General features: G+C 41.8%; 2 protein-coding genes across 2 annotated transcripts; both read right to left on the reverse strand.

The window, feature by feature from the left end:
- Positions 1 to 661: 661 nt before the first annotated feature.
- Positions 662 to 1,920, reverse strand: LOC135547849 (UDP-glucuronosyltransferase 1A5-like). The gene is made up of 2 exons (XM_064977075.1): positions 1,244 to 1,920; positions 662 to 869 (listed from the first exon to the last, which is right to left on the reverse strand). Exons 1-2 carry the CDS (start codon positions 1,918 to 1,920, stop codon positions 662 to 664), a joined length of 885 nt encoding a protein of 294 aa, XP_064833147.1.
- A 21,240-nt stretch (positions 1,921 to 23,160) lies between these two features.
- Positions 23,161 to 27,107, reverse strand: LOC135548476 (protein CWC15 homolog). Its single transcript, XM_064978109.1, has 7 exons — positions 27,000 to 27,107; positions 26,281 to 26,422; positions 26,011 to 26,123; positions 25,707 to 25,798; positions 25,489 to 25,599; positions 23,682 to 23,818; positions 23,161 to 23,599 (listed from the first exon to the last, which is right to left on the reverse strand). The coding sequence occupies exons 2-7, from the start codon at positions 26,409 to 26,411 to the stop codon at positions 23,470 to 23,472; spliced, it is 714 nt and encodes a 237-aa protein (XP_064834181.1). The 5' UTR covers positions 26,412 to 26,422; positions 27,000 to 27,107; the 3' UTR covers positions 23,161 to 23,469.
- Positions 27,108 to 27,524: the final 417 nt, after the last annotated feature.

The raw sequence follows: 27,524 nt of genomic DNA on the forward strand, positions 1-27,524 counted from the left end.
AATACAGCCAATGGCCATCTGTTTTCACTGAGATGATGGTTCTTCAGAGTAAAAAGAGAGACCACACAGAACACTCAATTAACCAACAGTCTAATTCAGAACACACATCTGTCCATGCCCTGAGGCCAGGCTGGAGATTCTATTCTGGACGGTTCTAAAGGTTGGGCCTCTGTCTGTTTTTTTTCCTTCCTAATGTGTGTACACAAACCGAAATCGATGATTGAGAAGAAGCGAAGAGGGCTAGAAGTTTGGCTCATCTGATCAATAGACTGTGAATATGTCCCAAATGGCACTACTTTTGACCAGAGCCCTGTAGGGAATAGGGTGCCATTTAGGGCACACTCAGTCACCATCTGCAATTGTCCTACACAGCATTATATTATCTGGCCTTTTTTTATAGTGACAAAAAATAATCAGTTCAGACTATTGTCTAATTGACCTTAGGGCTTGATTCAATCCTTACCTCAAAAGTTCAATGCGATTGAAATTGAAAGGTAATTTCCGATTGTGCCGACATATGCAGCATTTACAGTGATTGCAGTCTACGTGAATGCAGGAACATTGCAATCGCACTGAACTTCTGCAATACGGATTGAATTGAGCCCTTAGTTACATGTACTGAATAAGAAGTCGCTCTGGATAAATGACATGTAAAATGTCTTTAGCTTATAGCTACCTCTGGCAGTTCATTTGGCTCCTTAAAGTTCATTCCCCCGATCATCACCATATTAGGCATCAGAGGCCTGGGGAACTCGAAGGTAAAGTCGTTGCGCTCCAGCCACAGTGATGCCTTCTTCATCAGCTCTGGGATGGTGGTCTCTCTCCCCAGGATTTCTGAGGCGATGACGTTGACATCAGAGTACAGGTACCTGCAGGACAAGGGTTTGAGGTCAGGGCAGCCATACTCAATAGGTGGACCACGGACCGGATCTAGACGCAAAACGGGGTCAAAACGGACCGTGGGTCCTAACAAAAAGTATTTGGTCTAGATTTTTTTCCTTCACTCCATGGCATCATGTGTAGAATTGCAGGAAACTAGCAATACAACTGTAATTTTTGTCTGCCAACAAGAGGGGTGTGAACAGTTTGGGATTGCATGGGTTGCGAGGAGAGGGTTTGTTACTACACTGATAAATATCCATCCGGACCATTGCCACCTTGGAAATATGTCTGACCAGACCTTCTGAAATGGTATTTGAGTACCGCTGTTTTAGGGTTAGGGTTGACATCAGAGTACAGGTACCTGCAGGCCAGGGGGCGAAGCAATGCCCAAAGGAAGTTGATGCTCCTCTGCCTCAGGGTCATGTGATCAGTGAAGTGAGTAAAGCGTTCAGGGGTGTAGGAGGGTGGGCTGGGGCACTGGGAGGCCTCAAAGTCCATTCCACAAGGCAGGCCATTGTGAATGTTGATTGCAGGCAGGGAGAGGAGTGCTCCTACAATCACGCCCAATGGCTCAAAGGGGTCAGTCAGTATGGCATCAAACCGCTGCTCCCTCAGAGTCTGCATCATGCCCTGATTGGATAGCAAACTGTCACAATTGTTACGGGTGTAGTTCCTGAGAACCGTCAGGGTCTGGTAGTAGCTCCACATCCTGCTGATGTCGTTGGAGGTGTCGGAGGCCATGATGGTGTCCAGGTTGGCCCTCTGAATGGTCTGGAGCTGTGTCCGGGTGTAGGGCACGGGGTAGGTCAGTGTGATGGTGTGTTCTGATGGACCCAGAGAGCCACTTACCTCTGGAATCACCACCACCACCTGGTTTCCGCGGCGACCCAGCTCCTCCACCAATGGTTTCATGCCCGTCCAATGGCTGCCGTCAGCTGGGATCACCAGGAGTTTACCGGCCCGGCAGGACACCACCAGACACAGAGAGAGGACCAGGCCTGCTGCTGCTCCCCTCAACCCTACCCCTCCTCCAGCCATAACACAGCAGTACAGTACAGTCACACTGTAGGATAGACAGAACAGTATACACAATTCGAGTAACTGAACTGTGCTTCCTAGCAGAGAACCAAGTGTTTAAATAGAAAGGGTGTGTCCTTATCAGGGGCTGGCCTGATTCAACCGGCTGAAATCAAGACTTCACCACTAAACATACAAAACGTTGTTTGACAGTTTTTTTCATTGGCCATAGTGCCAAACAACAGTGAGCTGTTCATTCAGAAATGTGTTTCCTACAACCGGGTGTCATGCTGTCAAATTGGAGCTGATGCAGGGTTTGTAGAAGGATCTGTCTGCACCAAGATGCAACGTCATACTCATTCTGTGCAATAGCATGCTACACTACTAGACCTATAATCATGCTGTACGTGAGAGAAAAGGCAACATCCAACTGGGCAGAAACTGGTTGAATAAAAGTGTTTCGGGAATTTGTCAACATATTGTGACGTGGAATCAAAGTGGAAAATACAATGGATTTTTTTTAAAGTAATGTTAAAAAGAAAAATGCTATTACAACCTCTTCGCAATAAGGAATTGAGACCAAAAGCGTGAAGTTTCAAGTGTTTAATACCAAGGATAGTCAGCTGAGGGCATATATTTAGAAAGTTCAGAAAACATCTTATACTCTTCATTCCTTGTAGGTGTCACCTCCTCAGCCATACATTTTATGGCCCCAATGAGTCTCCCTCCTTTCCCCTGTGGAATGTCCATGCTCCTCTCTTTGTTTAGCCAGATGTCAGAATCACACCCCGTCTATCTTCTGTTCTGGGCCTGACCCTGCTTTCTGACCCTGGGCAATTTCCTCTTATCTGATTAGGTTAATCTTTCTAAATGAGCATACACACAGTTTCATGGCCTAAACTCACAGTAATCATTCACTAAACAGGCTAAAAACAACCTACAGTTTAACTTGAAACATTTCATTTTTGACAGAATCCATCAGTTCACCCCCCATTAAAACCATAAACACTTCTTATTGTTTAATATCACTAAACAATCATTCAACTGCCGGCTGTAGACGTACTTCTTTTGGTTTTCTCCAGACCTGAGAGTGTGATAGAAACCAACTTGATAGACATAGAAAAGACTAGAAGACACCAAACAAAAAAACAATGAGTTAAAACAATCCTAAATTCTACTGATTATCATAAGCATCTATGTAGATACATGTATAAACTAAATCTCTGACCACAGCTTGAGGGACACAACTGACAAAATATCTTGCTACCCCTGAGCCCTATACCCACTGATATGCTTTTCTGCTCAGAACCACATAAAGTAAGGCTCTAAATATCCCCATTATGCTTTTCCTCAGTCTTCCATCAAGGGCTACAGGATCACAAGAGATGTTTTTCAGCCACGTCCTCCTCACTGCATTCACCCCCGAAAGCTGCCCTAAGGACGCAAGCTGTAGCCTGAATCAATTTCACCTCCTCTTGTGGAAAATCCGCACAATAGAGGCCATCATAGCTTCACCCGTAACTGCCAACACTGCCCATGCCGCATATTCCAACATTTTATTTGCTTTACTAACCAACTGTTCGTATCTCTCAAACCTCGTTGAGTTATCTACTTTCTCCTCCTGTTTGTAGATTAACTTTTTATTTGTTTTAAACTGTGCAAACCTTTTTATTCTAGTTCCAACATCCACCTTATTTGATCAATAGTCCTACAACACCTTCCACAACCTTAAGTCTCTTTTTGTTATTACTCCCAATGTAACAGCAGTAAGTATTGTTACAGCACTATGTCACTGTCAGTAACTTTCATCACCGGCATTGCCGTTAGATCTATGATTGAGTTTGTGATATTCTCTGCCTTTTTCTCAGTCCTCTCCTAACCTTTTCCTGACCAGCTTATCTATTGCCTCCTTATGTGGTGCTACAGTAGGGACTGGAGGGCAATAATGACCATTACTCAGATCTGGATCGCATCTCTCATCCCACAGCATACCCACCCCCCTGTGAAAACCCTAATTGTCTTTCCGCAATCCCTCTACAGATTTCTGTTACCGTGTGTTGGTCCCAGTTCTATGGGAGGTATGTCAATGGATTATCTGCCCTTTGATATGGAGCAGAGTGAGAGTGTCCAGTTCTACATATCTCTGGGTCACATGCTTCCTGACCGTCCCCTGCAACAGATGGGCTGCCACCACTACTGCAAGCTTTATCTCTGGGAATACAGCTTCCCATATACATGGGTCTGTGGCAACCTTCTCAATTGTTGTTCCCTCATCAGTAAAACTGTCTCCATATGTGGCTATTAAAGTCTGAAATTGTAAAACTATTTCAGCAACGGTTATGATCACCCTGCTAGAGTCCTCCATGTTGGGCTTATCCTCATAGTCGTCCTTCCACTCTACACAGACCACTGTCTTTCCCACACAACGCACTATTCCGTGTATAACTCTACACAGTGGAGTGGTATCATTCTCTAATGAGTATATCACCACTTTCTTAATTTATAGGAAAGGCATCCCTCCGCTTCTGTCACAATTAATCCTCAATTTATCAAAACAATTAATGATCAATTATCAAAATTTGCTCTAGCCTCTCCATCTTGCTCGGCCTCTCCAAAGTCAGTAGGTGTTGATACAGCTTACACCTGGGACACGTGGATCCAGGCCTTCCTTCCCCACATCTTCACTGCTGTGTCAGTCACTAGTAGGACAGTGTGGGGTCTGGTCCACCTGGGCTGAAAGGTACCCGGTTGATGAACCTTCAAGCACACGTAGTCTCCCGGCTCTAGTGAGTGTGCTTTCCAATCCTGAGGGAGTCTATGGTGGGCCTCTTTCACCTGGGAAGATATACACTGCAACGCATGGGTCATTTCCTGACAATATGACAACATAGACTCTCCCAGCATGGCCAAATCACTAATTTGTGACGTGAATAACAGCACCCGGTAGTCCCATCGGTCTCCCACTTAACCCTTCATGTGGCATGAGTCCTATGGTAGCGTTGGAATCGTATCCAACCTAACAAACTCTGAGTCATATGTTCCTTAATCACGCTCTTCAGGAGATGTGATGATATTGTTACAGCAAACTTCCTTTCCGTTGATGTGACCTGCTGTATACAGGAATTTGTTGCTTTCCTTTTAATCGTCATACCTTCTTTGACAAACCCCTCTTTGAAAGTTGACAATAGTATACCATCTCTGCTACTGTCACCATGATCTGGGTCTGTATGACATTCAGTTTACTTTATATTAGTCTCTGTATTCTATATTGTGCAGTTAACTGTCCTCTCCTATGAGCTATATTCTGTAACAATATACAGAGTAGTACTTTTTCCCATAGACTCTATTACCCACTTAATGTATGAGCCACTGCCAGTCACATTCAATTCCGCTTTCCCAATTCCCTATAACGTTAATGCCAAAGAGCGTAACCACACACTGTTGAAACCATTTTCTAAATTGTCCTATACTCCCTAATCATAGTGTCTACCTCACAGCAGATACAGGGTCAGGGAGTTACATCACTAACCACTCGGGAGAAATCCCAACAATACAACATCCCCAATCTGGTGAAATATGTATCAAAACAAATACAGAAACACTAACCGACATAACACTGCTTGTTCAATCAAAAGTAAACAACTTAGGTTATTAACATCCAATTAGAATTGCAACTCTTGATTACTCCATAAGGAAATTATTTTATCCCATAAGGTAAAGGTAAAATAGACTATACTTTAAAAATCCTATTGTCCATTATTTCTAGTAAGATTGATCAGGCCTCACCAGAAAGTCAGGACAAAGGTCATTCACCACCATTAGTTATTTCCTTTCCCTTTCTTTCCCTATCCTTCAGAAACCATGTAAATTTAAGACCCCAACAATAAATCCCACGATAGTAACACCACTAACCCATATTCATTATCAGTAAATTGTGTTTGCATGCTGGTGTGTGTGTGTGTGTTAAACCGTATGGCGAAAACACACACGGCCAGGCCTTACTTATCTGGGAGTTCATTTACATGGCCTAATCCTTCCAAAAAGCATGAAAATGACCCTCCTCTCCTGGAAGAGAAAGTGTACACTTCCTTGGCATTTACTATGCTACATCTTAATCAGCAACTCGTACGTTTTAATTACAAACCAAACTCAATGATAAATCCACTGTCCTCCCTCCAATCATTAATCATTTGTTTTAATCCACCCCATTGTTTATATGGACTTAATTTAGCATGTACTACCCTTAGACACGGCGTCATTTATTTTGCCACCGATTCCAACGATTCACTCCCGTAATGACTGGTCTCTCTTCTCCATGATTTTCCATGACCACTGCAGTACAACATTTTAAAAAGGTAATTATAGGTTTGGCTACCCCAACTCTAATTTCTTGTGACCTTCTCCCAATATTAACACTCATCTAATTTCCAGTGACCCATCCACCCTTTTGTCAATTCTATAAATCTATTTCAGAAAAATACCAAATAAAATGTCTCACGAGATTAGAAATATATTTTTACGTTCTGATTCTAACTTGTTACCTTTTAGACTCCATTGTCTTTGTTTCTCGCAAGGATTTTCCAACCCCAAAGTCGTCTCCACTTCATTCTGTGTATTGTTACTGGACCTAAGTTGAAAGACATGGTAAATAGATCCCAGGCATCAATTAAAAAGTTGTGTGAGATGTCTCCCTTCACATATAACGTAATCTCTATGAACCACTATTGATTGAACCGAGGCCATGCACCACTATTTAAAATGTTCCTGTCCCGCTGCCTTTAACAGTGTTTGCTTCTGTTCTTTTGTCAAAGATGCAAAACCCTTGCATTGCTACATTCGATCCGAATGCACCGGGTGTAGTAGACTCCATTACCACTATACTCATTCTTCCAATGACCCACGGCCACACATCTAAGACAGGGATCTATCTCCCTAAGCCTTGATGTTTTTTCGCTACGTTTGTCTTACCTTGGCCATTGATCTCTTTCTACCAGTTCCCATACTAAAATCCCAGGCTCACTACTGTTCAAAGGTTTGGACTCACTAAGAAATGTTCTTGTTTTTGAAAGAAAAGCAAATGTTTTGTCCATTAAAATAACATCAAATTGATTAAAAAATACAGTGTAAACATTGTTAATGCTGTAAATGACTATTGTAGCTGGAAATGGCAGGTTTTTTAATGAAATATCTACATAGGCGTACAGAGGCCCATTATCAGCAATCATCACTCCTTTGTTCCAATGGAACGTTGTGTTAGCTAATCCAAGTTTATCATTTTAAAAGGCTAATTGATCATTAGAACACCCTTTTGCAATTATGATAGCACAGCTGAAAAATGTTGTCCTGATTAAAGAAGCAATACAACTGGCCTTCTTTAAACTAGTTGAGTATCTGGAGCATCAGCATTTGTGGGTTCGATTACAGGCTCAAAATGGCCAGAACAAAGAACTTTCTTCTGAAACTCGTCAGACTATTCTTGTTCTGAAAAAATAAAGAATATTCAAAGCGAGAAACTGCCAAGAAACTGAAGATCTTGTACAATGCTGTGCACTACTCCCTTCACAGAACAGCGCAAACGGTCTCTAAACAGAATAGAAAGAGGAGTGGGAGGCCCTGGTGCACAACTGAGCACACACCGATACTGGCAGAATGTACATTTACATACAGTATATTAATCTTATATTTCTAGCATTAACTTTTCTCATCACTTGTGGTAATGACAGATTGGTATCTCAATGCATTCTCAGTCTAAATTTCTATATATTTCAGTGTGCAGACCTCCACAATGAACCTGATACCCCAAATAAACAATTTTGGATAAGCCTAAATCAATTATGGGCACGGTTGACCACCCCCCTCTCTTCCGGCAATCATCCTTCTGGTGTTTCTCCATGTTCTTCTTCAGATAGTGTTTCAATTCATCCTCCCACGGCACATGTTCAAAGTGGATGGCCTTTGATAATGTCTCTCACCTGAGCCGCCAATGTCCTTTACAGTCCATTATGTCTTGTTCATTTTCCTACCAGTGCACCAGCAAGTGTGGATGGGATCTCTCTCCATGCTCACTCCACGTGGACTCATGTCACACTCCTGAGAGAAAAGGCAGTTGATAGCTTCGACTGGATGCTGTGTACAGGTTGCTGACTCGGACTCAGGTCTCACGGTAGATGTGGTGAAGGACTATACTGAACACCATTGTCGCCATTGCTTCAGATGGTTAGGGGGGAGTTGAGGTTCACACGGTTCTTGGTCAAATTATCTCTTCCATGCGTCTAGAAACCACCTGTGGTCACCTTCACCAAAACCCGAGAGAGGACAGACCAGAACAACAGTTTAGGTTAGGGTATTTCTGATTCAGAAAATCCAAATTTATTTACTGTCTGATTAAATTATCACGACCTGATTCAGGAAATCCAGACAAATTATTTACTATATGACAAATTATTACTACTACCAAAATTCTTAGTACAGATATCTAAAACAATTGTCAAAGAGAATAACAACACAGTTAAAACCATTATTTTTCTTACAAATTGGCTTTATACTCCAATGTCATTTTTGCGATCACGCTGGAGAGTTACAGGGTCAGGGAGTTAGAGGGCTAATCCTTAGGGAGAAATCCCAACCATCCAGCAGACCCAATCTAGTGAGATTTGTTATTGAAGCAAGAAGAAAGGAAAACAGCAACAGCAATGCACATCACTTGAGGTGGGGAAAACTTAAATAATTTGGAGTAATTGTCAACCATTACCAACATATATTTATTCCTTTTTATAGGCAGACGTGAACAAAAACAATTTGCATATCTACCAAAGGGCCAGGGCTCCAGGGGACTGGTAATTCCCCCTTTGTACACATGACTCACATTGGGATTAATGTGTCCAATAAATGTAAAATAAACAAATTAGAATATCAAATTAGAATTACAACTTTTGACAACTCCATAAAGACATAATTGTGTTTGTGGTAAAAATTGCAGGGTAAAAACAAACAAAATGGTCAAGCCTTACTTAATTTGGGAGCTCCCTTGACAGCTGGATTCAGGTACATTTAACTGCTCTCCTAAAGCACTTTCCTTAGGAAGCCTTTCAAAGGGAGAGATACAGAATCATTGCTAAAAATTTTGTTTTTTTTTACTTGGTAGTGGACATTCCATCAGTCGTATACAGAATTATACTTCAGACACATGATACAGTGTACCGTCAAGCTGAATATGCACCTTCTAAAGTAAACAATCCCAGAACCCCTCTCGTAATCATTGTCATTTTGACCTGATGCATTGAGATACAATTCTGTACAAACTTTCCCAGGGACATAAACTTAGTCAAAAATATATAAAACCTGTTTAACATCTGCTAGGACCTTTCAAAACGTTGGTGCTGTCTTATCTGCTCAACGTTCGGTATTAAAAACATTTACTTGGATCTACTTCAATTCTGGACACAGTTCTGCGTAATGAAAACATATTATTGATTTAGATGACATTACTTGTTTAAATCACTGGTGCTACCCAAACTATGGAATTGAGTAATAAATTGTCAAAAACATCTTATTCAATTGTTCATACCTCCATCCAAAATTCCCCCACTGTGCCCCTTACAGCCAGTTTGAGTACAGTCTGTACTGGCGGCAATCTATTGTTCCACAGGAAGCTTATCTCTAACCCAAACAATAGAGGGCTTAAACACGAGAGCAGTGAACCAGGCCTTGAAGAGTGAATGGCCTCTAATTTAATACAGTGCCTTGCGAAAGTATTCGGCCCCCTTGAACTTTGCGACCTTTTGCCACATTTCAGGCTTCAAACATAAAGATATAAAACTGCATTTTTTTGTGAAGAATCAACAACAAGTGGGACACAATCATGAAGTGGAACGACATTTATTGGATATTTCAAACTTTTTTAACAAATCAAAAACTGAAAAATTGGGCGTGCAAAATTATTCAGCCCCTTTACTTTCAGTGCAGCAAACTCTCTCCAGAAGTTCAGTGAGGATCTCTGAATGATCCAATGTTGACCTAAATGACTAATGATGATAAATACAATCCACCTGTGTGTAATCAAGTCTCTGTATAAATGCACCTGCACTGTGATAGTCTCAGAGGTCCGTTAAAAGCACAGAGAGCATCATGAAGAACAAGGAACACACCAGGCAGGTCCGAGATACTGTTGTGAAGAAGTTTAAAGCCGGATTTGGATACAAAAAGATTTCACAAGCTTTAAACATCCCAAGGAGCACTGTGCAAGCAATAATATTGAAATGGAAGGAGTATCAGACCACTGCAAATCTACCAAGACTTGGCCGTCCCTCTAAACTTTCAGCTCATACAAGGAGAAGACTGATCAGAGATGCAGCCAAGATCACTCTGGATGAACTGCAGAGATCTACAGCTGAGGTGGGAGACTCTGTCCATAGGACAACAATCAGTCGTATATTGCACAAATCTGGCCTTTATGGAAGAGTGGCAAGAAGAAAGCCATTTCTTAAAGATATCCATAAAAAATGTTGTTTAAAGTTTGCCACAAGCCACCTGGGAGACACACCAAACATGTGGAAGAAGGTGCTCTGGTCAGATGAAAACAAAATTGAACTTTTTGGCAACAATGCAAAACGTTATGTTTGGCGTAAAAGCAACACAGCTCATCACCCTGAACACACTATCCCCACTGTCAAACATGGTGGTGGCAGCATCATGGTTTGGGCCTGCTTTTCTTCAGCAGGGACAGGGAAGATGGTTAAAATTGATGGGAAGATGGATGGAGCCAAATACAGGACCATTCTGGAAGAAAACCTGATGGAGTCTGCAAAAGACCTGAGACTGGGATGGAGATTTGTCTTCCAACAAGACAATGATCCAAAACATAAAGCAAAATCTACAATGGAATGGTTCAAAAATAAACATATCCAGGTGTTAGAATGGCCAAGTCAAAGTCCAGACCTGAATCCAATCGAGAATCTGTGGAAAGAACTGAAAACTGCTGTTCACAAATGCTCTCCATCCAACCTCACTGAGCTCAAGCTGTTTTGCAAGGAGGAATGGGAAAACATTTCAGTCTCTCGATGTGCAAAACTGATAGAGACATACCCCAAGCAACTTACAGCTGTAATCGCAGCAAAAGGTGGCGCTACAAAGTATTAATTTAAGGGGGCTGAATAATTTTGCACGCCCAATTTTTCAGTTTTTGATTTGTTAAAAAAGTTTGAAATATCCAATAAATGTCGTTCCACTTCATGATTGTGTCCCACTTGTTGTTGATTCTTCACAAAAAAATACAGTTTTATATCTTTATGTTTGAAGCCTGAAATGTGGCAAAAGGTCGCAAAGTTCAAGGGGGCCGAATACTTTCGCAAGGCACTGTATCAGTCCCAATGCTCAATCCCTCTGTTTTATGACTTCAAATGACTAAGATATTGCATTATTGGAGTGCTATCTGAAAGCCAGTTGCAGATACTGATGGTGAGGATTCATTCAATCAGTCACTTGCATGAACACAGAAAACAGTTATTAGAAAAGTACAAACCTAGAACACAAATGTATGGGTGGAAAAGCACCCACATGAACTGTTCCATCACACTACATCAAGTCAAACTTTAAATCATGTGTGATTTTGATTTAGTCCTATTCTTTTTGGTTGAGATGTAGACATGAATCCAACAAGTCAAACTGGAATTAAAGCCAGACTAAGTCAATGGCACAAAATATACGTCTCCTTCAGATGTTGATATTTGTTTGCGTTGACAAACATAAACAATTTAATATCAACTTTGCAATACAGTAGCTAAATTGCCTATTACCTTGTTGAAATGTTAACAGATGATCTGTTGGTTTCATGTCTAAAACCAAACCCAAAAATCAAAGTTAAAGAAAAGAATTAAGCCAGTAGCTCAGATGAATCTATGCAAGCACTAGATACATCTCCTATAAATGTTCATATTTGGTTGAGTTGTCAACCAAAGACAATTCAACATAACTTTAGGCTATTTACTGTTTTACAAAAGTTATCTTACAAACTAATGCAGGGTTCCCCAACTTGCAGGCCGGGTGTTTGTTTTTTTTTGCCTGTAAGACTGTTAAAAACACCAGGAAATCTGCTCCAAGATATTTTAATTTTGGAAATCGGTTCCCAAGTATTACCATACATAAAAGAGACACGTGATATAAGTAAGGTTTGAAATTGTTTTAGTCAAATATTATATCTGCTTGAGCTTCTTGCAGTCTACAAAAGATTTGTAATTATGTTCCGGCCCCCCAACCATCCGCTCAAGAAAGAATTGGCCCGTAGCTGAATCTAGTTGATGATCCCTGAACACAGGAGGTTGGTGGCACCTTAATTGGGGAGAATGGGCTCGTGGTAATGGCTGGAGCGGAATAGGAGGAATGGTATCAAATACATCAAGCACATGGTTTCCATGTGTTTGATGCCATTCCATTCGCTCTGTTCCAGACATTATTACGAGCAGTCCTCCCCTCAGCAGACTCCACTGTCCCTGAACTAATGTAACAGTATTTATTCAACCTTAAAATGAGTAACACATCCATGGACACATTGAGGTTACTGTAACTACAGATGTCTGATTTAATCATAGAAATCGTGCATGTTCAAGGAAGCATGCAAAGGTCGCATGTCTATGGATATTTTCACCATTGCTATAATAATCTGTGCAGAATCTCAATGAAACCTCAACTACAATCCAGGTCATTTGGTTATGCTATTTGATAAGGCACAGTGATAACACATTAAGTTGTTTGTATAAATACAAAATATCTGACATTGTTTTGCCATTTGAATTGTGTTTAAATGGTTGAAAGTGTAGTGATAACACATTGGGAATTCAACAAACTTCTGGCTGGCTAGGTTGAAATCTCATTGATCAACGTCTCAACCAAATATTAAAATGTCCACGTTGAACTGCCGTGGTATGCACAGTGGAATATTTCAGACAGACCATCTCTGTACCCAAAACTAATATCACAAACCTTTGGTTGTGTGGCAATAAACACATTTATATTCAGATCTATCAGGCTGGAAGTAACAGCAGAAAGTTATCTGTCATTAGTAATAAAGTAATTAGTGAAAGTTCCGGCAAGCTGATTAATCTACCTGATCAGAACACTACCTCAGCCCAGCCCACTGATAATATAACAAATACATAATATATGCCATTTTAGCAGACATTTTTCTGCAAAACAACTTAGTCATGTATGCATTCATTTTACACATGGGTGGCGCCGGGAATTGAACCAACAATCCTGACGTTCTAAATGCCATGCTCTATTGTACAGAGTGATTAACCAGCTTTCCATTACTTTGACTAATGTCAGATAACAGAGTAAGTCTGATGTTATTGCCAGTGACTCTGCACCCAGCCCAGAGCAGAGCCCTCTGGTTCAGAAGTGAAGCAGTTTGAATGAATGGGAGCTGCTGTGTAAACCAAGGTCTGGCCATGATGACTTGATAATATTTCAGTGTGAAAAAGAAAGCTCAATCTCCAAAACAGTTTGGTACATAATGATGCAATCACTCAGACTGTTCCCCTACTGGTAGACTAGATGTGGAGGGGTAAATCCCCTTTTAATTACAGTAATTCCAGAGAGAAATATCCTCACAGAAAAGAATGAGAGAATTGCAGATTTTAAATGTGGGTTCATTTCAGCCTTGATCTGAAAGCCATGTCTCAAACATATTAACAGGTATCTGTAGTTTTCTATCGCTTTCCCTCATTCAATTTCCGATAATTATGTTAACTTAAATATCTTTATTGAACCCCTCTTCTCCTTTTAACTTTCATCCCCCGCCCTCCCTTTGGCAAATCTGAGGACGACTCCATTTTTCTTTTCCCGTCCTACAGGCAGAAATTCAAACAGGATGTACCCATGACAAGAACTATTCAACGCTGGTCTGACCAATCGGAATCCACGCTTCAAGATTGTTTTGATCACGCGGACTGGGAAATGTTCCGGGCAGCGTCCGAGAATAATCTAGATTTATACGCTGATTCGGTGAGTGAGTTTATAAGGAATTGCATTGGAGATGTTGTACCCACTGTGACTATTAAAACCTACCCTAACCAGGAACTGTGGATAGATGACGGCATTTGCGCAAAACCATGGAAAGGTGACTGGGAAAATGGCAGAAAACAAACCGTGTAGATATTCCCTCCGCAAGGCAATCAAACGTCAAAATCAAAGTGAAATGTTGGTAAAGGGACAAAGTGGAGTCACAACTCTACGGCTGTGGCATGGTCTACAGGCATCCATGGACTACAAAAAGACAACCGCCGACGTCACTCTTCCAGACAAACTACACACCTTCTTTGCCCGCTTTGAGGATAATACAGTGCCACCAACGAAGCCCACTACCAAGGACTGCGGGCCCACCTTCTCCGTGGCCGACGTGAATAAGACATTTAAACATGTTAACCCTCGCAGGGCTGCCGGCCCAGACGTCATCCCTAGCCGCGTCCTCAGAGCATGCGCAGATCAGCTGGCTGGTGTGTTTACAGACATATTCAATATCTTCCTATCCCAGTCTGCTGTCCCCACATGCTTCAATATGGCCACCATTATTCCTGTACCCAAGAAGGCAAATGTATCTGAACTAAATGACTATTGCCCCGTAGCACTCACTGCTGTCATCATGAAGTGCTTTGAGAGACTAGTCAAGGAACATATTACCTCTACCTTACCCTAAACCCACTTCAATTTGCTAACCGCCCCAAAAGGTCCACAGACGATGCAATCGCCATCACACTGCACACTGCCCTATCCCATCTGGATGAGGAATTCCTATGTAAGAATGCTGTTCATTGACTAAAGCTCAGCATTCAACACCATAGTACCCCCCAAGCTCATCATTAAGCTTGAGGCCCTGGGTCTCAACCCCATTCTGTGCAATTGGGTCCTGGACTCCCTGACGAGCCACCCCCGGGTGGTGAGGGTAGGAAACAACACCTCCACTTCGCTGATCCTCAACACAAGGGTGCGTGCTCAGTCCTCTCCTGTACTCCCTGTTACATTTACATTTACATTTAAGTCATTTAGCAGACGCTCTTATCCAGAGCGACTTACAAATTGGTGAATTCACCTTCTGACATCCAGTGGAACAGCCACTTTACAATAGTGCATCTAAATCATTAAGGGGGGGTGAGAAGGATTACTTATCCTATCCTAGGTATTCCTTGAAGAGGTGGGGTTTCAGGTGTCTCCGGAAGGTGGTGATTGACTCCGCTGTCCTGGCGTCGTGAGGGAGTTTGTTCCACCATTGGGGGGCCAGAGCAGCGAACAGTTTTGACTGGGCTGAGCGGGAACTGTACTTCCTCAATGGTAAGCAGGCCAGAGGTGGATGAACGCAGTGCCCTTGCTTGGGTGTAGGGCCTGATCAGAGCCTGGAGGTACTGCGGTGCCGTTCCCCTCACAGCTCCGTAGGCAAGCACCATGGTCTTGTAGCGGATGCGAGCTTCAACTGGAAGCCAGTGGAGAGAGCGGAGGAGCGGGGTGACGTGAGAGAACCTGTTCACCCATGACCGCGTGGCCATGCAGTTTGCAGACGACACAACAATAGTAGGCTTGATTACCAACAACGACGAGACAGCCTACAGGGAGGAGGTGAGGGCTCCAGGAGTGTGGTGTCAGGAAAACAACCTCTCACTCAATAGCAACAAAACAAAGGAGATGATCGTGATGATCGTGGACTTCAGGATAGGAGGGAGCACCCCCCTATCCACATCAACGGGACAGCAGTGGAAAAGGTGGAAAGTTTTATGTTCCTTGGCGTACACATCACAGACAAACTGAAATGTTCTACCCACACAGACATTGTAGTGAAGAAGGCCTCTTCAACCTCAGGAGGCTGAAGAAATTTGTCTTGTCACCTAAAACCCTCACAAACTTTTACAGATGCACAATTGAGAGAATCCTGTCGGGCTGTATCACAGCCTGGTACGGCAACTGCACCTCCCACAACTGCAAGGCTTTCCAGAGGGTGGTGCCATCTGCACAACTTATCGCCGGGGGCAACCTACCTGCCCTCCAGGACACCTACAGCATCCGATGTCACAGGAAGGCCAAAAAGATCATCAATGTCACCCTGCTTACCATCCATAAGGCAAGGTCAGTACAGGTGCATCAAAGCTGGGACCGAGAGACTGAAAAACAGCTTCTATCTCAAGGCCATCAGACTGTTAAACGGCCATCACTAGCACAGAGGCTGCTTCCTACATACAGACTTAAAATCATTGGCCACTTTAATAAATGGATCACTAGTCACTTTAATAATGCCACTTTAATAATGTTTACATATCTTGCATTACTCTTCTCATATGTATATACTGTATTTTATACCATCTATTGCATCTTGTCTATGCTGCTCTGTCATCGCTCATCCATGTGTGCATATTCTTATTCCATTCCTTTACTTAGATTAGTGTGTATTAGGTAGTTGTTGTGGATTTGTTAGATTACTGTTAGATGTTACTGCACTGTCGGAACTAGTGGCACAAGCATTTTGCTACACTCTGCTAACCATGTTACCAATAACATTTGATTTGATTTAGACACAGAGCTTTCTATGCCCTCTAGTGGTGGGATGGTACAATGACACACTTTAATATTTCTATTGTTTTTTACATTAACCCTCAGTCAATGCTGAGACCAATATATTTTTTCCTGTTGAGCCCTGTATAGCACCATAATACACATCCAAATACAAGAAACACATTACTACAAATGCATATACACATTAAAATACACTTTATTATACACAACAATACACAAAAAGCTAAACGCAATCATAAACAGACACATTCTTCAATAAAAAGGTCCCCTTACAGCCATCTGAAATGCCCTAGAGGTACCAATTCCTATTTCGTATTTCTTTAGTTTGATAACTTGTCATTGTAAATCTTAACAGTGATGTTAGGTAAGTCGTAAGTTTGTGGAGCAGGGCTTGGAAACAAAAGGAGTGTAAGGATGTGATCTATGTTACTTCAGAGGCCAACCTTTTGGTAAAGAATACAGTGATGAGTAATAATACTGTTTTCTGTGATAAAACTGAAGGCGCTTTGAAAAACGGCGATAAGGTGTTTAAGAGTAGAGGCAGCTGCACTTTGATAAATACACTGAACAAAAATATAAATGCAACATACAACAATTTAAAAGATTTTACTGAGTTACAGTTTATATAAGGAAATCAGTCAATTGAAATAAACTCATTAGGCCCTAATCTATGGATTTCAAATGACTGGGAATACAGATATGCATCTGTATACCTTTTTAAAAAGAAAATTAAAAGTAGGGGTCTGAATCAGAAAACAAGTCCGTACCTGGTGTGAACATTTGCCAAATGCAGCATGACACATCTCCTTCGCATAGAGTTGATCAGACTGTTTATTGTGGCCTGTGGAATGTTGTCACACTCCTCCTCAATGGCTGTGCAAAGTTGTTGGGTATTAGCAGGAATTGAAAAACGCTGTCGTACATGTTTATCCAGAGCATCCCAAACCTGCTCAATGGGTGACACGTCTGGTGAGTATACAGGCCATGGAAGAACTGGGACATTTTCAGCTCCATGAATTGTGTACAGATCCTTGCGACATGGGCCATGCATTATCATTCTGAAACATGAGGTGGTGGCGGTGGATGAATGGCACGACAATGGGCCTCAGTATCTCGTCACGGTATCTCTGTGCATTCAAATTGCCATCGATATAATACAATTGTGTTCGTTGTCCACATCTTATGCCTGACCATACTATAACCACATCGCCACCATGGTGCACTCTGTTCACAACGTTGACATCAGCAAACCGCTCGCCCACACAACGCCATACATGTGGTCTGTGGGTTGTGAGGCCAGTTGCATGTACTGACAAATTTTCTAAAATGATGTTGGAGGCAGCTTATGGTAGAGAAATTAACATAAAATGTTCTAGCAACAGCTCTTGTGGACATTCTTTCAGTCAGCTGCCAATGCATGCCAATTGCACGCTCCTTCAACTTGAGACATTTGTGGCATTGTATTGTGTGACGACAACGTCACATTTTAGTGGCTATTTATTGTCCCCCGCACAAGGTGCACCTGTGTAATGATCATGCTGTTTAATCAGTTTCTTGATATGCCTCACATGTCAGGTGGATGGATTATCTTGGCAAATGAGAAATGCTCACTAATAAAGAAGTAAACAAATTTCTGCACACAATTTGAGAGAAATACAATGTTTGTGGGTATGGAACACTTCTGGGATATTTTATTTCAGCTCATGAAACATGGGACCAGCACTTTAAATGTTGTTTGTATCTTGTTCAGTGTACTTTTCAAGCCAGCATAATGTGACTTGTGGAAGTCCACAGGACTGAAAATGGATGAATGCAACAACCATGTCAACCATGGCTAGGTTTCCATCCAATTGGTGACAGATTTTCATGCTAATATAAAAAATTCTGCATTAAAAACAATAACTATGCAGAGCTGAGATTGAGCAGCGATTGTTGTATGCAAAGCCAGGCACACAAAAGAGCCCTGGAAAGGCCAATGACAAATTGTAGCCAGAAGGACTACTGTACCCTTACGGGATCTGTGGGAGATTATATAATTGGATCTTGAGTTGTATTATTTGGACGGTTGATACAGGTTTATATTGGGACAGCTCCCTTACGGTTACCCCTCACTTTTTGTGAAATGGAACACCACACACAACCAGTCCCTTATTTAATGCCATGATAAATGCTATTTTTAACTCCATGGGACTGGAACATGGGCATCACAATATGGTGATGTGGCAGTATAGATAGATATGAGACCTATGATGGTGTGTATAGACATTATGGACAGTATATAGGATGAACCTTGACTATAATACGGTATATATATATATATATATATATATATATATATATATATATATATATATATATATATATATATATATATATATATTAAGTGGGTAAAACGGTATGTAAACGTTATTCAAGTGACCAGTGATCAATGACTATGTACAAAGGGCAGCCATCTATAAGATGCAGGGTGGTGTACCGGGTGATAGCCGGCTAGTAACAGTGACACAATTTCAGGGCAGGGTACTGGGCGGAGGCTGGCTAGTAGTGAATAGACAACAGTCTAATTGCCTGAAGATAAGCTGGCTTTCAGTCTCTCGGTCCCAGCTTGGTTGCACCTGTACTGTCTCCACCTTCAGGCCGTGGTTCAGTTAGCTGATAGATAGAAGCTGGCTTTCAGTCTCTCTGTCTTTTTGTGTGATGTGCCATAATGTGTTTGAATAGTAGCTGCTACATTAGGGTACTGTGGTCATAGAGGGTACAGGATACTGAGTTGGAGAGATTTCACCTTCAGTCTGGCCAGTAGAGGGTCTCAATCCAAAGCATGGAATCCCTTTCCTTTTACAATACTGAAGCGCTTAGCTTACAGATAAATGGGATGTCTGGAAAAGACTGGCTCTTTAAGCTCTTTAATGAGTGGACCTTAGCAATTACCTTGGTAGGAAAAACTCATAACTTCCAGCAAATTGAACATTTTAATACAACTATTTTTTAATATATTTTTTTACATTGCTCCTACCTAGAATTGGATTCTTTGCAAATAAAGTTGACGTAGTGGTGATTGTCTTGTCTTTTTTAGCTTCTGTTTCATCAAAACAAACATTTCAATTTGAGAAACCTATCCTAATTTCCTGGCTCAATATATGACAGTGCCAAGTAGAATGTCAGAGAGTTAGATGGTTGCTGATGCTGAGTAACCCTTCAATTACATCCTTATTTAGTCAGTCTAAATTCTGCTCGTTGACAGGCTGAACCATATCATTCTTTTAACAACATCTGAAATATATAGGCACTTTGAACAAAGTGAGATCAAAGAGGGATCAAAGATGCTGTGAATGGGAGTGTGAATAACCCTTGACCTGCTCAGGTAAGCCTCTTGCTACTGCAGCTTGCTCATCTCATACAGTATTTTTTTTTTTTTTTTACAGCAGCAAATCGCTATGGCCCTGATTCCAACCTGAGTTAAGCGCGTGTAAATGGAACGTTTTTCCCTTTAAATGCACTTCTCTTTCTGTGTATTCTGACCTTGAACTTAAGCATGATAATTGGGTGCTATTCACTTGCCATTTATTTTGTGTTTAGATGGAATAAATGAAGGTGTGGCAGAGGTGTGCCTACAGATATGCAGTTTTCTGACCTTTACTTAATCCCCTAATATTTCCACCAACTTTACGCATGACGAAACCATGAATAAGGTCCAGCGAACTACCAAGTGGAAAAATAATTGACTTTATTTTTTCAGATAGAAATAAAGCTATTGATAAGAGCTTGGTAAATGAGTAATCTGTTTGGATAAGGGAATTGTAAATATAAATGACACTTGTTTTTAGATATATTTTACCTTATCGCTGGAGAAGTGAAACCAGTCATATGGCAGCAAAGTGAAGCATATCAACTTTCTCACAGTAACGTTTATGAAATGCTGTGCCATTATTCAGAATAAACATTTTACAGCCTTTTAACTGACGGGGATGGGCACTCTCAAATGTTGTAATTACAGGCTACCCCAACCTTCTAAATACCACGATCAGTCTCAACCCTCAGTTGGCCTAATAACAACACATATTCAACTGCCAATTGACTGTTCGTTCCCTTCAGTTGGTATAGCCTACATTATCATTCCATTGTTTAGTTTGCTTTCATTTGCTTCCTTTGAACTCCATCACAGACGTGTGGTTGTTGCAGGGGATCATTCGTAATAGTTAATGAAATTGTTATGGAGCAGACCAAGACCGAACAGTTTGAACCGGACACTTGGCCATGTCATCACACAGTTCCATGGTAAGTGCAGGCAATAAATGAGGGTATAGCCTGCTATTGTACACTATTCTCCCTATTATAATTGTATATACATTACCTTGGGTTAAACATTTTCTGAATGACTAAAACCACCATTTTTTATTCATCAATATCTTTCATGCGTAAAGGCTCTCCAAACCAGTTCTTTTTAATGATTCATACAACCCTGAAATGTGCTTAAATCATTAACATGAGTATTTTTAAATCTACGAGTTGGTGTTGAAACGGAGACGAATATGCATATATTTAGATGACTTTCTTTCATTGATCCCTATTTTCTGAACCCGTTCTCTCAATGTATTCTAGTCTGTAGACAAATTTCTAATTAAAGGCACACCATCTTTAAAGGGATGGCTTAAGTTAAATGTACTGAGAAGTGCGTAGGAATTTGCCTTTCCTAAGTTGGAATGGGGCCCTTTATGATTACTGTACAGCCTTTGAGTGAAAGAGAAAGGCCGATAATATAACTTCTGTACATCTGAGGACTGCGTTATTGCAATCACAAAGACCGTCAGTCAAACATTGTCTGTGAAAGGTCTTCCAATGACATGTACCGTTTTGTATTCTGACAAGGAAAAAGCATACTGGCAATACATTCAACCAAAGCACATGTTTAGGAAACAAACTGAATGAAAAAGTGCATTCTTATTTGATTTCCTTTTTCCTCTGAGAATGGCTAAAATATTGTGTATAAGTTCAGCAAAGTAAGATTGTAGAACTGAGCAACATGATTGAACAAACAAAAACAGGTTGCATTCAGCCAGTTAATCGTTTTGTCGTGTTTCCCCACTAGACGTACTATTCTTAACTTTGGTATGAAAGGTTGTACAATCAAATTTATTTATGAAGCCCTTCTTACATCAGCTGATGTCAAAGTGCTGTACAGAAACCCAGCCTAAAACCCCAAACAGCAAGCAATGCAGGTGTAGAAGCACAGGGGCTAGGAAAACCTCCATAGAAAGGCCAGAACCTAGGAAGAACCCTAGAGAGGAACCAGGCTATGAGGGGTGGCCAGTCCTCTTCTGGCTGTCAAACGTTCAGATGACCAGCAGGGTCGAATAATAATAATAATAATCACAGTGGTTGTAGAGGGTACAACAGGTCAGCACCTCAGGAGTAAATGTCAGTTGGCTTTTCATAGCATCTCTACCACTCCTGCTGTCTCTAGAGAGTTGAAAACTGCAGGTCTGGGAGAGGGAGCCCGTCCGGTGAACAGGTCAGGGTTCCACACCCGCAGGCAGAACAGTTGAAACTGGAGCAGCAGCACGACCAGATGGACTGGGGACAGCAAGGAGTCATCAGGTCAGGTAGTCCTGAGGCATGGTCCTAGGGCTCAGGTCCTCCGCGAGAGGGAACATACCTAAATTCACACAGGACACCAGATAAGACAGGATAAATACTCCAGATAAAAGACTGATTTTAGCACCCCCAACACAAACTATTGCAGCATAAATACTGGAGGCTGAGACATGAGGGGTCAAATGACCTACCTACCATGGAAGTGAGGAGGAAATTAAAAAGGCAGGAACCACATGGAATAAGGTCAAGAAAACCACCCAGAACAGAGTTCCCTGGAGATGTACTGCTGGCTGAGGACCTAATCTGCTGAAAGGAAAAAAGTATGTCGTCATAATTAAAGTGAAGAATGTCGATTGCAACACTAACATACAATCACACCATCTCAAAATTAATGTCAAGCACATCTGCAGAGCTAAATGTTTGCCTTTATCACCATGAGGAAAATAACATCTGGCAAGGTTAAATTCAAACAAGAGAAGACATTCAGTGGGAACAGCTTAGCACATCAAAGCAGACAAAATACAAATACTTACTAATCTTTCCACATTTCTCTGCCACACTGAGTAGTGTGATGCGTTATGAAAAATATGGCTGGACTCATTCACCAAAGGGAGCACTGCTGCAACCTCGCTCTCCAACAAAGGTGCATGAACTGAAGAGCAAACTAAAGGGGAGACTCAGCAACTATTGGAGGACAATGGAAGTTAAAACATTACAAGTAAAACCAGTGTTTCGGCTTTTGGCCATCGCATTAGTTTTACTTAACTTCCATTGTCCGTTAAATAGTTAATATCTCCCCTCTAATTCAGAGGATATTCACCAGTGTGTGTGTGTACCTCCTCTTGAAGGCAGTCAGTCGGGGGGGTTGCAGCTGACAGTAAGTTTAACCAACACTTCACTTCAGGTAAAATAAACATCCTCTGCAGAAAGGTTTAACCTCATCTCAATTAAAAGTAATGAGTCATAAAGGTAATGTGTCACAGACTTTCAATGACCACAAAATAAGCCCCCAAAACAAAAGGAGAGAAAAGGCATGCTGTCAAGCTTGCCATTGCAGAATTATAACTCCTGGGCACACAGCTAAAAGCAATGACAAAACCATAAAAGCACAGACAGGTTTTATTTATTGTTTTATTAACATCACTTAAAAAAAAGGCTAAAAGCAAAATAACAAAAAGTTGACGATGTCGCAATTGCAACCATTCCTTTCAAGGGTAGAAAATGTTAACACTAAACAAAATTAGTTAATCTGTTTATGTCAAGCATTAGATTCATTTATATACAGAGGATTCGGTACGTGGGGGTCCCTCCATTCTTCAGGGTCATTCAATGATTTCAGACTAATCACTATCAGTCAGTGATGAACTGGAAACAGAGCAGCGCCGAGTGAAATGAAACACCTTCAAAGCAGAGTTTTAAGTTCTACTTCACATATTTCTCCATAAATTTCTTGTGGAACTCAGAGCGCAGGGTGTCGTTGACAAAGCGTTTCTCCCTGCGTGCCTCATCCACTCCCTTTGCACAGTTCTTGAACACTACATCATCGTCCCACCTTAGAGAGAAAGACAGGAGAGGATATAAAACAACTGTCATCCACAGCCATGGCCCAGGCAGTTGTGTTTGTGTGTGTTTACCTCCGCTTGACGCTGAAGGCAGTCGGGGTGGGGACTATCTGTTGCTGCTGCTGCTGTCCTGCCAGGTTGAGCAGAGGATTCCCACTCAGGATGTTCTCCATGCGGATCCTCTCCTCCTCAGCTTTCTGCTCCCGCTCCTGGTACAGGACACGAAACGTGGTGCAAAGCTCTCATTGTTGCCAAGATCAATACTTTAGCCACTTTCTGGTAGGCCTTAATAAAAGGCTCAAATAGTTGCTTGCAAGCATCTCAAAAATCAACAAAAAAGGTAGACTCAGGACTGTCCCTTTAAACATATGTAACCACTCTGAAATTCATAGACAGAGCTATAGATGCAATGACTGACCAGCCAATATATCAACATTAGTTTCATGCATGTTTTGAGGCATTTACTCAAATCTTATATTTTAGGTTCTGATGGGGTTTGACAGTTGAATCCAAATGTATATATCCAAATCAGAAAATGTCTGACCAGGATTATACACTATAATGACAAAAGTATATGGACACCCCTTCAAATTTGTGGATTTGGCTATCTCAGCCACACCCGTTGCTGACAGGTGTATAAAGATCGAGCACACAGCCATGCAATCGCCATACACAAACATTGGCGGTAGAACAACCTTTACTGAAGAGCTCAGTGACTTTCAACGTGGCACCGTCAAAAATGTCAGTCCGTCAAATTTCTACCCTGGTCAACTCAGTGCTGTTATTGTGAAGTGAAAATGTCTAGGAGCAACAACAGCTCAGCTGTGAAGTGGTAGGCCACACAAGCTCACAGAACGGGATCAGTGAGTGCTAAAGTATGTAGCACATAAAAATAGTCTCCTCTGTTGCAACACTCACTACCAAACTGCCTCTGGAAGCAACGTCAGCACAAAAACTATTTGTCGGGAGCTTCATGAAATGGGTTTCCATGGCTGAGTAGCCGCACACAAGTCTAAGATCACCATGCGCAATGCCAAGTGTCGACTGGAGTCGTGTAAAGCTCGCTGCTATTGGACTCTGGAGCAGTGGAAATGCGTTCTCAGCAGTGATGAATCACACTTCCCCATCGAAGTCCGATGGCCGAATCTGGGTTACCTGCCAAAATGCATAGTGCCAACTGTAAAATTTGGTGGAGGAGGAATAAAGGTCTGGAGCTAAAAAAAAATGTATGGTTCGGGCTAGGCCCCTTACTTCCAGGGAAGGGAAATCTTAACGCTACAGCATATGATGTCATTCTAGACTAGTCTGTGCTTCCAACTTTGTGGCAACAGTTTTGGGAATGCCCATTCCTGTTTCAGCATGACAATGCCCCGATGCACAAAGCGAGGTCCATACAGAAATAGTTTGTCGAGATCGAAGTGGAAGAACTTGACTACCTGCACAGGGCCCTGACCTCAACTCCATTGAACACCTTTGGGATGATTTGGAACGCCGACTTAGTGCAAGGCCTAATCACCCAACATCAGTGCCCGACCTCACTAATGCTCTTGTGGCTGAATGGAAGCAAGTCCCCACAGAAATGTCCCAACATCTAGTGGAAAACCTTCCCAGAAGAGTGGAGGCTGTCATAGCAACAAGGGGGGACCAAATCCATATTAATGCCCATGATTTTGGAATGAGATGTTTGGCTAGCAGGTGTCCACATACTTTTCAAACAAAACAACCCATTAATTTAGCAGGTCAATTGAGCCCTATTCTCTACTACTCAGCAATACCGGAGTAAGCCATTTGCACTTGGCTGGACTCAACTGGCACAACTGTGACCTTGCAGCTATTGACTATCTTGCAGCGACTCGTATCTCTGCATGGGAGGCCTTACCTTGCGTTCCTGCTCCTCAGCCCGCTCCTTCTTGATCTTTTCCAGTTCAGCCAGCAGAGCTGCAGTGTCATCATCATCACTGTCCTCAGAGTCATCATCTTCCTCATCATCCTACACCCAAAAACATAAAACAATAAAAGGTTAGCGGCTGAGCTTTCAAAAATGGGGAAAAAAGCACAGACTTTAATGTGACAGGTGGATGAACATGTGGCACCTACGTCAGTGAGGGGGTCGTCTGCATCAAGGTTGGCAGCAGGAATCTGATCTAGTCTGGGCCTCTTTGAGGACGAGGATGAAGATGTGGTGTGTTCTGAAAATTAAAAAGAGAAACCACAATTTCAATGATACTTGCTTGAGATGAAAGCCCCTGCAGATGACTCATGCCAACAAAAAAGAACCTTTGGGCATAATGGTATGTCAGATGCTAAATCCTCTTGATCTTTTTTACATGCAGAAGACAATATTTTACGTTCAGGTCAATCTTTACCTCAGGTCTGAGTTTGTGTATGCCTGGATACCCACCTCTAGGTCCCCTCTCTCTGGTCTTCTCCCGGACAGCAACACGCTCCCTCTCCTCCAGCTCTCTGCGGAAGTCACGGGCACGCACCTCCTCGGGGGCATCCTGGGTGGGCTGTCTGAGGGGATGAGACAGGGACACAGTGAGACATCACTCTACCTTCAACCAGAGGGACCTGTTCCCAACTACTGGTGCAGTGCATATGGTATGGGGAAAGACTGATGCCAAGATGTCAAAACACAACAAGAATAGGTTTTGTTACTTGTGTCACTCACCTGTATTTGATCTTTGTGTGACCAGGCAGATCTCGGCTTGAGTACTGTTTGGACAAGGCACTGAGATCGCCCTCTCCCTTCCCTCTCCCTCCTCTCGCTGGCTCAAACGTTGGTCTCGCGGCTGTTGTCATTTTTGGTTGCTCTAAAAATAGAAAACCCAAGGAAATATAGCTAGCTAGCGAGAACATAAAGGTCAACACATACATAGCGAATCTGCCATTAACACAAATCACGTGACAGCGTTTTTATGTCACGTTAGCTAACTAAATACGTATTGAGTTATGTTAACTCGCCATGATGAAACAATCAAACGGTGGACGTCTGAGATACGTTAGCTAGCTAGTAGTACTGTACTTAAATAGACATCTAGGCTAGCTAGATATATGGCTAGCTAACCAGCCGACACAGCTAGTTAGTAAAGCAAATTTAACGATTTCAGCATTGCATGGAATTTAGTACAATCTTGGTATTGATTATTGCTGTGCAAACACCAGCACACTCGTCTACGCTAGGTAGTAAGTTATGTGTACCGGGGTTGTTAGCTAGCAAGCTGGCTGCCAGCTAACGTTAGATTTACTATCTTTTCAGCGAGAGAAATAACAGTCATACAGTAACCAAAGCTACAAGTGTACTAAAATAATAAACTATATTTCTATTTTTTTTTTAAATACAATCAACTAACTAGCAAGCTAATATGGAATAATGTCGAGGAAATGTACCTTTTTCCTCACACTATGAGGAAGAGAAAGGGCCTTTAGATGTAAACAGTGACGTCACGCCGTCCTTCTTCTTCTGTGGGTTTTATGGCGGACTACAACCCCAAAAGGTGTATTTCCGCCACCAACTGGACTGGTTGAAACGTGACGTTACGCCGTGTGCGAAATTTCCTTTCCGGAGCCAAAGGCATTAATATTAATGACTTACATCGGGTGATTGGTGAGCCTTCTTGAGTGTGTGACGTCTCACAGAAGCACTTTTACCATTCTACAAACTGTCCGTATTTTGCTTTTTGTGCTTTCAAGAAACTGGGAACAAAAAACGAGGTCAAATCATGATGTCGGTGATCTTCAAGTCGGAAAGTTGGAGCTGTAGAAAGATGCCTGAGTTTCCAACTTCGAATTCCGAGTTAGAGCTGAGCTTTTTTGTATATATTTTGTTGAATTCCCCAGTTATCTTGAACGCACTTAAGTCGGAAGTCAGAGATTTCTGAGGTCCCAGTTGTTGAACGTTTTTAACTCTGCATT

This window comes from Oncorhynchus masou, chromosome 11 (assembly GCF_036934945.1).
Source record: "Oncorhynchus masou masou isolate Uvic2021 chromosome 11, UVic_Omas_1.1, whole genome shotgun sequence".
NCBI lineage: Eukaryota > Metazoa > Chordata > Actinopteri > Salmoniformes > Salmonidae > Oncorhynchus > Oncorhynchus masou.